Source organism: Nelusetta ayraudi, unplaced genomic scaffold, assembly GCF_046127955.1.
Source record: "Nelusetta ayraudi isolate G7.1 ecotype Tasmania unplaced genomic scaffold, CSIRO-AGI_Nayr_v1 ptg000070l, whole genome shotgun sequence".
Lineage (NCBI taxonomy): Eukaryota > Metazoa > Chordata > Actinopteri > Tetraodontiformes > Monacanthidae > Nelusetta > Nelusetta ayraudi.
This window is the reverse complement of record NW_027466120.1, coordinates 2,685,001-2,698,329: the sequence shown is the minus strand read 5'-3', so window position 1 is coordinate 2,698,329 and position 13,329 is coordinate 2,685,001. Positions and strand designations below refer to the sequence as shown.

Genomic DNA, 13,329 nt, shown 5'->3' with positions numbered 1-13,329 from the left:
ACCCACCCCCCCCACCCCCCCACCCCCGTCCCCCAGCCCTCCCACCCCCCGCCAGGGTCTAATGTTACTCTGCCTGCTTGCCAACTCTGAAACTGTGGAGTTGCAGGGCCGCGTTGGTCCACGCAGTTTTAACCCAAACAAGCCGTTTGCGGAGACTTTAGCTCGAGGCTCCGCTCGCACCGCAGAAATAGCACAGAGGTCCGTCTGTCAGTGCTTACCGGGGCCAAACACTGTCAAAATGCAGCTAACGCAACGCGCACAAGAACGCTTTTCTCTCTCTCACTTTTAGATCGTACGACTTTCCTGCCATTACGACGATGATTTTATTCCGAACGCTCCGGTCAGTATGACTGATTCAGTTACTGTCGTTATTCGTGATTCATTTTCAATCGATTGATCGTACAGACTGAGGTACTCGGCTACTACAGTCCCTAAAATTACCCGGATTTACCATTTCGTTGGCTCCCATGAGGCCACATTCAGACCAAATCTGGCACAGTGGCAGAAACACATCTTTTCCCATTCATTATCAATTTGCTTCCTTCCTTTTCGCCTGGGCCTCCCCCCCCCCCCCCGCTCAGCCGGCGTCCAAGGAAAACACAGCCTTTGGCAGCGTTTTCAAAATAAGTCGAGACCTGCTGAGCTTCCTGGCCGCCGCCTTCGCTGTCATGCTACGGTAGGCCAACCACGTCTTCCAGCAATCTTTACGCAAGGGCGGTGAATTACAGTGAGGCAACTTGAAGTTGCGCACAGGGTCCTGCTGAGAGTCCTCACGTCACATAATTTGTTGTTTCATTGCAACAGCGAAATTGGGCTGGTGTCAAAAAGCATCTGTGAGTAATTCAGTGCGTTTTGAAGCACTGAAGCTAGCCCTAGCCTAGCCACAGCCCTGCATTTCCTGTTAGGCTGGTTGACGCTGTGCTTACAGGACAGGCCTCATCCCTCTGATTGGTTGTGTGTCAGTGCAATTGCATTAAGAAGCAATTTTGACAACATCCGTTGGCCTAGTCCCCAAAATAAACCACCAAAGGCTCCATAAGTCTGGTTGTGCCAGGATAGTGGTTCTGGATGATTAATGAGACGTTGTAATTCCATAGTTTGACCCACAAATGCAATTAGCTTTAGTGCTAGCACTTTCCCCCGGCTCTCGCGTCACCAAATATAACAGCATTACGACAGCGTTGTTCCTTTGTATGGATCCAAACAAAAAAAAAGTCCAAATAATTAAATGTTGCGTCTATACAACTGAACCCCTGTGCAAGACTGAGTCGTTTTGGGATCAAAAGGTCCAAGCACATCGCCGGAGGATAAGATGGGAGTGTTTGGAACCTCCAGAGTTCCACCAAACCATAGCGGTGGAGTTAAAAGGAAGGAATTAGTGAACTTCTTCTCTCTTTGACTGATGTGGCTGCGAGCACTGCCGACGATTTTGACAGCGTTGCTCATGTGGAAATATTTTCAGAGGGCTAACCAGTAATACCTGACGCAGACCGACAAAGAAGTACAACTTTTTGGAATTTACAAGGGGTAGAACGTCCAGCCCTTTGAACAATTCCCTGCAGCAAAACCCAACTTCCTCTTAGCGGGAAAGAAAAAAAGTATTATTTCTTATATTTCTGCGGGGAAATTTGAGAAAAGACAATACAGCGCCGCCCGGCTTTAGAAATTCATACCCTGCTTTAAATAGTTAATTACTCTCGCCGTGTCTCCGGCGGTGTCTGGGTGGAGGTGGGGGGGTGTGGGGGGGGAGGTGGGGCAGACGCTTCTGTCTGTCTTCCTCCCTCCTTTTTTTTCCGGTAGGGGCAGGCCTATATATTTTGCAGCTCATGTCTGAAAGGCTGGCTCCAAGCGCTAGGGGTGGGCTCGAGCTCTCTGATGGTTTTCCAGTGAGTATTTGTCAGGTCAGACTGTGCACCGCCAGGCGGTCTCCGCTCCTCTCCCCGGGTTATTTATTACCTCTCTCCCCCGCCGGCAGCGCTGCGGCTCCGGAGCCGCTGCCAACAGCGGCGCGGCGGCGGCGGCGGCGGTGGTGGTGGCCGCGTCAAGGGGGGTTTCCGCCGGGCGGCTTTCAGAGACGAATGGACGTGACGCGCATGTGAAGGATGGAGACGGTTCCCAGCCAGCAAGGAAGTCGCTCTTCTGGTTTACTGTGAAAAAAGCCCAGTGTTTTATCCCAGCGAGGCCCCGGAGTGAGCTTTATATAATCACGTAGTTTTAAAATAAAATGAAGGTGCAATCGTGTGGCCGGGTTTGCGTGTAGCTCAGCCAGGGTGGGATCACTTCAATGAGTAACTTTTATGATGGAGCCAAGGTAATTGGTGAGCAAACGTAATATATATCAAGCTGGCTACTTAAATGTCCAATGTATAAGCTCCATAGACATCTAAATTCAAGAAAGCCTATTGCAAATAAATGATCACTTTGCACGTTGAGCCCATGACTGACGTCTTATACTGGCTAGATGTCAGAAAAGTTATGAACCCTAAAGCGGGTGCCTATTGTGATTTGGGGCAACTCTGGAAACAGTTTGATTCAATATGGCCAGCCTCATTAAAAAAAAACTGAAATATAATTTGCCTTTTGTTTGTTAGTGAGGGCGGCAGTTATGTTGAATCTTTTTATGTAGCTATAAAAACATCTATATGTAATTACTCTCCACTTTATTCAAATGGCTGCATAAATGTTACACATTGGGCCTTTGATATCTATTTGCTCTTTTTTCAAATGATACAATCTCCATTTGCCTAATACGATATGAGGCAATATTATATATCATTGCCATTCAAGATACATTCAGATTTAGTTATAACTGGTTATAATAATCGGTAATATATTTTATGAAAAGAGCACGCTATCCTGTAGGTGCACCTGTTTCTACAGACACCAAGCCATAGGCTGGCATGTCAATCTGCTCTGAAATGCAAAATATATTTTAGGAAGGGGGACAACTGTATGTGTTTGGTTTTGTGAAGACAGAAGCATTATAAAAAGTAGCCTGACTCAAGGAGCATGCCTGCCCACGATAGAAAATATTATGTAAGCCAAGGTAAAATGTCACGTAATGCTGCAATTTCATCATTTGCTGTAACTGCGAGATGCATTAGTGTTTGCGGGGGAGGCCGTTGCTGTTTTTCGTGGGTGTTTTTCTTTTCTTTTTTTCACTCATACTAAAGGCTATACTGTGTTTTTTAGAAGGGAAGTAAGAACGATCGAAAGGTTATGCGAGGTTTCCCCCATCACGCCATCGCATTGTTAGAAAGGAAGCGGCCCGTGGCGGTGGAAAGATCTGCTCACAACTGCAGCAAAAGCCGCTCGAGACTCTAAGGTTGAAATACGCTGTAATTTGGGGAACCCCTCCGCAAACGAGCCACCTGAGCGTGACTCACCGGCTGGGATGAGGAGTGGGCGTGCGCGAGTAGGCACGGGTGTCCCCCTTTATGACGGCTTTCATCAGGGATCTCCTGGCTGTTGCTCCCTCCAACGCCGACGCGCGCACACACGAGCGACGTTTCCATCGAGACCTTTTGGTTCTGCGGTTCCTCGCTAGCGCTGATGCAGGAGAGACTCGCGGAGATTCTTGTGCAAAATGCAGTGTTCCACTTCCTCGAAGTGACTCGGGTTGAAACGTACGGCGTGAACGTCAGCGGCTGGCGATTTATGTTCTCAACCGCTCGTAAGGCGCCATGCAAAGTTAATAAACATCGCCTTACGGTTTCATTTTTTTTTTTACCTCCACCGAGCGTTCACGGGTTCCTTATTTAACCCACCCCGAACGCCCTTTTGCTGTCAGTTTGAACACCGACAGCAGCAACATTTTTCCATTCAGATTCAGCGCCAGTAGATGAAAAGAAAAGGCCGATCTGCGGCATCTTGCACGTGTTTTTGTAAACGTCTGCTGTGTGTTCGTCTTCCTGGTCCCCTGGCTGAAGGCTTCACAGCCGTTCTGGTCAGGCTGTGGTCTCTGGCCTTCCCATGCACCGCTTCCGCCTGCGGTGTGGCGTACCTCCTTCCTGTGTGTGTGTGTGTGTGTGCGTGTGTGTGTGTGTCGGAGGCAGTTTGGCCTGATTTATGGGCCCCTGACACACAGCACTTTTTGGACCCCACCTCTGCCGCTGAAATGGCTATCCCATGTGTTGTTGGTGGTGGATCCACCTGGGTGGTTCTCCGCTGATGGGGGTCAGATGTGGCCCCCGCCGCTCACGAGCTCCGGGGGAGCAGCAGTGCACCGCAGACGGCGCAGAGTGCTCTCAGAAAAACACGCTCTGAGGCTCGCGGGCAAAGCACAATGTTGCACAAAAAAAAGTTTTGATCCGCTTCTCTTGAATTTCTGTAAACCCCCCCTGGTAAGCCGGGGGAATAGACGCGGCCTTGGAACTTGTGGCCAAGCTTGGCTTTGGTTTTTTTTGTCTTTTTAAATGTAGAATCGTGTCTGAGGTGGCATTTTGCACAGTTCGCGGTACTTTTCTGCTGATTTCTCTCAAACGTTTTCGAGCAAGGACTTTGCTCCGCTCCCACTCGGCGGGCGCTTTGCTGAAAACAGTGCCCCTTAAGTTCCAAAGTGGACATGGTGTCACCGTAGGTGGAGCACGACAGTAAAGAAAACGATAGAATGTTCCAGCTCGTAAACCAGCCAGAATCGGGAGCTGATGTACAGCTGATGTCTCGCCACTGCTCGACGTTTCACTAAGAAAATGAAAGAGACGGCTTTCCGTGAGGGGGGGGGGGGGAATATTTGCACCGTCAAATGCCTGGTCTAGTTTTTAGAGACCTTGATTCGTCTAAGAAACTGTCACTAAACTCTGTCTTTCTGCTTGAAAGCTAAAAAAAAAAACTCGGTTCAAGGCAGCCTTATGGTCGCAGCGTAGCCCCATATAATGGGAGCAGACAGCTGCAGAGACGTGCTCGCCTCGCGCTCACTTCCTGCCCACCCCCCCCCCCCCCTCCACCCCTCCACCCCTCCACCACCACCCTACCGCCGCCCGCCCCCGTCACTCCGTTTGCGCGTGCGAGCGCCGTCCCTCGCGCTCCCCCCTCGGCCCCTGAGGGCGCTCGCCGAGCCGTCGCTGTTTAAATGGGCCAAGTTGGGGAAGCGGGCGGCGGAGAGTGCAAATCTTGTTTGGTCTGGGTCTGTGAACTTCAGCGTGACTTCGGCGACGTGCACGGGAAAAAGGGGGCGGGAGCGGGGAGGGGGGGGGGGGGCCGTCGGTCAAAAGCAAAGTCTCCTCCAACTTTTCATTTGACGCCGAGCCCTTTATAATATACAACTCCGAGAGACACAAGCCCGGCTTGTTGTTTTTCTTCTTCCCTTTTTTTTTTTTTTTTTTTTAACATTTTGTTATTAATATCTGACGCCACATTAGCCTTTTAAGGGACGGCAGACGTGTCCTCACATCAGATCATTTTACGTCAGCTGTATTTAAAAAAAAAAAAAAAAAAAAAATCGTGCGTGGCGTGCGTAGTTTTCTGTTTTTTTTGTGTTTTTTTTTGCGTTCATATCCAAGATATCAGTGATAACTATAAAACAACAATAACAACAACAACAACAACTGAGCCCGACTTCCTTCCTCTGAAGGGGGGCGGGGAGAGGAGGGGTGGGCGCAATTTACGCGACGTGCGGCTGCTGCTAATGATCACCGTCGGTGCCGTCATGTCTCGGGGGCGCTGGGCTGGCCAGCATGTCAGGTCTTAACAGGAGCGGCCGTGATTAGATGTGGGAGGTCGGAGCTGCGCGAGGCTGTCGGTGCGCCACGCTGCTGCTCCCGCGAGTCGCCAACTACTGAATGGGAATCTATCCGGCAACTCCGGCAACACACCGCTCTGCGGTCCGAAGGCGACACGGGAGCTCGGCTGCGTAAAAGCAAGCGGCGGCGGCGGCGGCGCGTCTGCGCGTCTGGCTCAGCCCGAGGAGAGCAGCAGCAGCAGCAGCAGCAGCAGCAGCAAGAGGAGGAGGAGGGAGGGGGAGGAGGAGGAGGAGGACGCTCGAGTCGGACCGGACGCCGCGCGGCTCCTCACTTGTGACCGGCGCGCGGCTCCCGCGAACATGCCCGCCATCAAGAAGGAGCGGCTGGACGGGGACGACATGGCACTGACCGCCTTCAACCGCTCCGAATACCTGGCCCCTTTAAATGCGGCCGCGATCCCCGTGGTGACCCCTCATCCGCCGCCCTACGACCATATTTTCGCCCACCACCGCGCGTACTTGGGTCTCCACGACTCGCCGCTGCAGCTCCAGCACCACCACCAGCAGCACCAGCAGCAGCAGCAGCAGCACACGGACGACCTGATGCTGGAGAGGTTCTCCTCCATCCCGGACTTCCAGCCCTTCTTCGACAACGGCGAGCCGTGCATCGAGGTGGAGTGCGGCGAGAACAAGGCTCTGCTGTACATCAACAAACTGTGCCAGGGCAGTAAGGGACCCTCGATCAAGTACAGGGGCGAGTGGCTCACACCCAACGAGTTCCAGTTCGTCAGCGGCCGGGAGACCGCCAAGGACTGGAAGCGGAGTATTAGACACAAAGGTAAGCAGGCTGTTTCCACACGGCTGTCTGGGGGGGGCGACGCAACACCGGCGATTTCAGCACTTTTTGAAAAATAAATAAATATATGATTTTTTAAATTTAATTTCTCGGGGCACAAACTTGGGTTCGGTGCTGAGTTTTTGGAGTGAAAGGGTTACAGCAGCCGGTGCGTAAGGAAAGAGTGAGGCTGAGAGAGAGAGAAAGGAGGCGCAGATCGTCCACATTGCCCTCCGAGGATCTGACAGAGTTCCGGGGGGCTGCGATCACACTCCGCACCGGGCAGATGTGAGGGGTAGGTTCGGCAAGGCAAGCCGGGGGACCGGGGTGGTTTTTCAGCCGGTGGAAGCCGGTTAGAAGGTTGAATATTCTGGGGGTGATATTCAGAGTGAATCTTCTCGGTTGAAGGCAGCAGCCAGGAGCAGCACTTTGTGAGAGGCTGATGACGCCGTTATAGGCGCCCAATTATTATTGAGATCCTTATTGCATTAAAAAAAGAAAGAAAAGAAAACAACAACAAAAAAAAACCTACATGTTTATTTCAAGAGCTCGAGTTTTCTTTTCAGCGGCTGGCAGGCAGGTGGCAGATGGTTTTTTATTTTTATTTATTTCATTTTTTTTTTTTTTTTAAAAGTGATCGTTTCCCAAGTTGAAATTCTGCTCTCCCCTCCTCACCGCCCCCCCCCCCACTCCCCCAAAACACTGACGAGCACCAAAAAAAAACCCTGCGCCACTGTGTTGGAGAAGTGCGGTGATTTCTGCGACACTTTATTATTTATTTACTTTAGCAGAGAAACAACTGACGCCTGGTCGCGACCTCTTCTCTCCGCACGCGCGCGCGCGCACGCTTACTCAGGCAGAACTGACACGCGTTAAGACGTGTGTGTGTGTGTGTGTGTGTGTGTGTGTGTGTGTGTGTGTGTGTGTGTGTGTGTGTGGGTCGCCTCCAGGTCAAAAATGTGAGCCTAATGGTTGAATATGGTGATTGTTATGGACAGATGACAGTAGGCTGCCGTCTCTCTGACTCACAGCACTGGATCACTGGCACCGCCAAACTTCATGGGGGTGGGGTTTTTGGGGGGGGGGGGCACTGCAGTTTATCACTTTGTGTTTCTATAATCTTGAGGTGTGTTTCTTTCGATCTGGCTTGTCCTGTTTACACCTGCAGCTTTATATTGTAGCTTATTTCTCTCGGTTTTTATTTGTCTCTGTGCGAAGGCGGCGCGATTCTCCACCCCCAGAAAAAATAATTTGCTTTATCCTGTTTTTTTTTCTCTCTTGCAGGGAAAAGTCTCAAGACTCTCATGTCCAAAGGAATCTTACAGGTGCACCCTCCCATCTGCGACTGTCCCGGCTGTCGGATCTCGTCTCCCGTGGTAGGAATCTCTCTCTCCGACCTGTCACACCGCTGCCTCGGCCCGTCCGGCGCCTCAGCTGGGGGGAGGCTAGCGTAAATAATATTGGAGCCGGCGACCGTCTGTGTGCTTTTTGACGGGCAGTTAGCCGAGCTCGCGCCAGAGAGAGTTATGGCAGGGCGGCAGCGGATTGACGGAAATACAAATATTCACATTTAATCAGATAGCTGCAGCTTAGCGACCACTTCCCATCCGTCCGTCCGTCCATTTTCAATACCCGCTTCTGTTCTGGCTGAGCTCAGGGTTGTGGGGGGTCAGCTGGAGGCTATTAGCGACTACTTTTATTGAGTGTATTGTTGTTTAAACGCACACTTTGTTGTTGTTTTTGTTGTTGTTGTTGTTGTCTTTGCTCCTCATTCTATTTTTAAGAGCCCTGAAACGCCTCAGCCTCCGCCGGTTTCACTTTACCGCCGCCGCCGTGCTGAAAAGCGTTGCCCTTTGCGGGGACTGCGCCGCGACGGAGCGTCGCCTTTCTTTGTAACCTTGGCGCGAGCGGGGGGGTTGGGTGGGGTGGGGGGCAGGGGGGGGGGGACCCCGCGGACACGCGTGTCATCTTTGACGCTAATCTGCCTCAGCGTGAATATCAAATCCACTTTCAGCCTCTCACTGATGCTGCTGCTGCCGCCGCCGCTGCTGCCTTTTTTTCTTCTCCCTTTTTTTTTTCTTCCGCCCCCCCCCCCTCCCACCACCACCCTCTCTTCCTCCTCATTCCGAGCCATTGAGCTGTCTGGCGCGGCTCTGTGACGTGCGAGGTGTTGTCGGTCTGCCTCCTCTGTCCCTTTGAATCAGCCTCCTCACCTGGATGTTGAACTTTTGTTTGCCTTGTGCTTCCCCCTCAGGGGGGGGGGTTGACGGAGGGCGGGGGAGGGGCTGAAGGGAGGGGGGGGGGGACAGCCAGCCAAACCTTCAGGCCCTGCAGGTGTGTCACGATTACATCGCCCCTCTCTCTCTCTCTCTCTCTCCCTCTCTCTCTCTCTCTCTCTCTCTCTCTCTCTGTGTGTGTGTGTGTGTGTGTGTGTGTGTGTGTGTGTGTGTCAGCTCTGAGCAAGCACACTGGCGGCTCACCGTCGCTAAATCTGTTCACACAGGTGCGGCAGGTTGTGAAGTGTGTGTGTGTGTGTGTGTGTGTGTGTGCGTGCGCGCCCGTGCGCGTGCCCGTGCGTGTGTGTGTGTGTGTGTGTGTGTGTGTGTGTGTGTGTTGTTTCTATCGCCACGGCGCGCATCTGTCGTCGCTGCCGAGCACTAATCTTGAGGGAAGGGTGTAAGAGGCTTAGCGAGCTACTGAGCGTGGCTACCGCTGATTATTGTGCGCGAGGCACGCAAGGCAAAGGCGGTTTAGATAAGCCGGAGGTGTTTGAGTGATACAGGTAAACTGGCCACGGTTCCCGCCGCCCACAATGAAGACGTGCACCCCGACACGGGCAAACCCCCCCCCCCGCAAAAAAAAATAAAATAAAAAAAAAATAAAGCAGTCACCCCCAGTCGAGGGGCCCGTCGGGGCCGGAGGAGAACCGAGCGGTGGCGGTCTAGTTTTTTCTTAATTTAAATTTAAAAAAAATGTTTTCTTCCAAGGCGGATTTGCGATTCGTTAAGGCTTATTAAAGATATCAGAGTGATTGGCTTGTGGCTTGCCGAGGCTTGCGCGAGCGACTCCTCTTTTAATTATAGCCGCCGCTGCTGCTGCTGCTGCTGCTGCTGCTGCTGCTGCGGCGGCGGCGGAGCAAAACTTGTTGACGTCAGCGGGGATGTTGGAGGCCTGGAGGTTGTTGTTGTTGTTGGAGCCTCCTCTCCCGTCTCTTCCGTTCCCCTCCGCCGGTGGAGCCTGGAGCCCAGCTCGCCCAGCGCACACCGCTGTGACACACACACACACACACACACACACAGGCAGGCTTACACACACACACACACACACACACACACATGCATGCACATACACACACAGGCAGGCACATACACATGCACATAGGCGCACTCAGACACACAAACACACACTAAGTAGGTTGGTAGTTCCTTGCGAGGCGGCTGAGCAGCGAAGGGCCTCGCAGGGCCGAGGCCGCCGTCTCCCACTCTCTCTCCCTCTCTCTCTCCCCCTTGACTCCCCTCAGGGCAACTCCCTCACTGATGAGCTCCCTCGCTTTCCCACTCGCTTTCCCACTCGCACGCACGCACGCACGCACGCACGCACGCACGCACTGTCCGCCTGCCCACTGACACAAATTATCTCATGCTGTCATTTATTTTTCAAAGTTTTGACGGCTGAACTTTGAGTGATCTCGCTTTTCGCTATGGGCGCCAAGCGAGAGATCATAAAAAAGAGAGGGGGGGAAAAAAATACCCCCAAAAAAGAAATAAAAATGCAGCAGCTGGCGATGGAGATTCCTCACCTGGCCGACTCGCAGCGGCCTGGAAAGTTGACTGCCGTCCGCTGGAGCTCCTCCGGATGGAAACGCTGCCGTTTTAGCCCCGCCTCCTACATGAAGTCACCCTGCCACTGATTGGCTGCTGATAAGTCAGGCCCTCCGCCGAGCCTGTTCCTATGTGATAATCAGCCGCTTAAAGGATTTCTCCCTCGGCAGCTTTAATTGCTGCTAAAGTTGAATTTGTAATGAGACGTTCCCGCTCCCGTCCCGCTCCCGTCCCGCTCCCGTCCCGTCGTGCTGGCCGCCTCGCCCTGGTCACGTGACGCTGGCCGCCAACGCCGGCGGTTCCCTCTCAGCCTCAGCTCAGCCTCAGCTCAGCCTCAGCTCTGGATGTTTGCGTTTGGCCGTTATGCTATGCGGTTGCGCGTGCGCGTCTGCGAGGGCGTGCGCGCATATCCGTGATTATTTGTGCGCCGGCGATGCCTGGCTGACTCGCCTCCTCGCCTCGTGTGTGTGTGTGTGTGTGTGTGTGTGTGTGTGTTTGTGTGCATGTGTGTCGTCTCCCGGGAGAGCTGGGCTTCCTCTGCTCTGTTATTTCAGCGGAACTGGCGGAGGCCGGGAGGAAATTACACTCCTCTCCTCCGGCTCGTAAAGACCTCCTCCAATCAAGTGTTCCTCTCGCAAAGTTGAATTAAAACACACACAGACGCACGCGCCCGTGCACGCGCAAGCGCACACAGCCCGGTGCACTTCGACACTGACGTGCGCACTTTATTCGCCCTATGACTTACCGCGCGTCTCACTTTCATAAGGCTATTTCCGGCAGAGCTAATGGTGGAATTGATAATTAAACTTGAAGCGTATTGAGGGACGTCACGGAGGCGCTGCTGTTGTGTTGTTTTGCTGTGTGCGCGGCTGCTAGCACGCTAACGTCTTGTCATTTTTATAGCAGAGTCTCTCATTGGCCAAACTTTGCTGATTTCCGTTTGACAGTGTGTTGTGTCAGTAATATGGCAGCAGGTCAAAGTGTAATTCAAAGAGATTGGAGATAATTTTTTTTGCTAGTTTGAAAATTCTCCTTCCTGTTTTGTCTTTTTTTCCCCCCTTTATTTCTAAACAGTCGAGGTGAAAATGAGAAAAAAAAAATAGCTCATTAGCTTTAGCATGGGGAGGAAGTTGAATACGAATGTGTTTTGCGTGTCTTTTGGTTTGAAGTTGTGAATATTCCCCACGCACGGTCGGTCATGGATGTGTGTTCTGGTGCGGGCGTTGTTTAACAGGCTGCTAAATTAAGACGGAGCATCTGTCCATCATCCACCCGTTTGTCACAATTCACAATTTCTCAAAACCTTCGACTGAACATCTGTGCGCTTGTGCGTGTGTGTGTGTGTGTGTGTCTGCGCGCGCGCGCGTGTGCCCACGCCTTCAGAAGTGTTGTGCTTTTCACCACATGATTTCCTCTGATGCAGCCAAAGTCTCAGCATCGTCTCTTCGCAGCTTTTTTTGAATTTGCCCATTTATCAAGTTATTAGTTTCTTGAATCGTTCTTTCCTGGCAGCCAACATTGAACCGAGAAATACATGCGGAATACTTTGTCCCGATTTTTATCGAGGCGTTACATTCTTTTATAACAATAACAGTGCTAAATAAAACTTAGCAAGCAACTGTTGGCAGCACCAACGAGGGAGTGTGTGGGGGGTCACCTTCAGTTTTGCCTTAGCGGCTGAACTGATGCGCTGTTTTCCATCCCCTCTGTTTCATGGATGATTTATTGTGCCCAGCAACAAACAAAAAACACAAAAGCAAAAAAATTAAAAAACAAAACTGTCCAGTCGCACCTTGACTAGATTTTGTCGCAGTGCTAATTGCGTGCGGGCGGCCGCACGCGTGGAGCCCATGGATCCCGGACCTCGCTTGAACTTGACGCGACATTCTCGTTATCGTCACGTTGAAACTTGACTCCTGCGACGACCGGCCGGCGCCGCCGCTGCCGAGAGCGCCCGTTGAATACTAACCGCAACTTTAGCAGCTCACCTCCGCTTCCACCCCCCCTGCCGCTGCCTGTCTAGGGGGTGAGGGGGGGGGGGGGGGGGGTGGAGGGTTTGCTACCTGTCTGCACGGCCAGCCCTCCTCCTCCTCCTCCTCATCCTCCCCGGGGCCAGCAGCACAAACACACAGAGAGGGAGACACAGAGAGAGAGAGAGAGAGAGAGAGAGAGAGAGAGAGAATGAGTGGGGGAGGAGGTGTTGGGGGGAGGTGTGGGGGTGAGAGGGAAAGGGGAGGAGAGGCGCTGCCACGCTCGGCTGCACCGCCACTGACCTCCCAGCGCCGCCCCGGCAGCCCGGCCGCCGCCACCCCTCCCCCGCTCCGACACCGCCGCCTCCCGCCCGCTGTGCGGCCCCCCTCCCCTCCTCCTCCTCCGCTGCCGCCGCTCCCCGCCTGCTCACCCCCGCCCCGCCCCGTCGCCTCCTCCTCCCCCTCCCTCTCCCCCTCCCCTCGCCCTGTGCCGCTCCAATGGGCTGCAACTGCCCGCTCGGCTCTGCGGTGGTGGGGGCCGGGGGGTGCAGGAGTGCGTGTGTGTGTGTGTGCGTGCGCACATTGGGTTGGGGGAGGCCTAGTTGCATTCTGTTCAACCAACATAGCTCTCTCACTTTTTCCACCACAGCCATGAACAGCAAACTACTTCCATCTATCTATCTATCTATCTATCTATCTATCTATCTATCTATCTATCTATCTATTCGGTATCTATTAAGGATGCAAGTTATCGATTAATTCATTAATTGTTAGTTGATTGACATTATCAGTCGAATAACGATTAATTTATAAGCAGAGACTTTTCCTGAGAACCTAAATTTCACAGTGTAAAATGTGTAAGGATGACATTATTTAACCCTTAAATCCCTTAAATAAGGTTGAGGGTCCAATGTGACCCATTTTTCCATTGTAGAACAGTAAAAACAACCTAAACATTTATCATTTGACTTCAAATGGGTCACATTTCAACTTAAAAAAAAAAAAAAGTTGCTTAAAAGTAAC

General features: G+C 52.4%; 1 protein-coding gene across 1 annotated transcript in view; it reads left to right on the top strand.

Annotated features, from left to right (window-relative positions):
* The first annotated feature begins 5,708 nt into the window (after positions 1 to 5,708).
* samd11 (sterile alpha motif domain containing 11) overlaps positions 5,709 to 13,329 on the top strand; it is a 57,200-nt gene continuing 49,579 nt past the window's right edge. The window contains exons 1-2 of the mRNA XM_076041767.1: positions 5,709 to 6,518; positions 7,800 to 7,891. Coding sequence (XP_075897882.1) covers positions 6,041 to 6,518; positions 7,800 to 7,891 — 570 coding nt within the window. The 5' untranslated portion in view covers positions 5,709 to 6,040. The remainder of the gene's footprint in view (positions 6,519 to 7,799; positions 7,892 to 13,329) is intronic.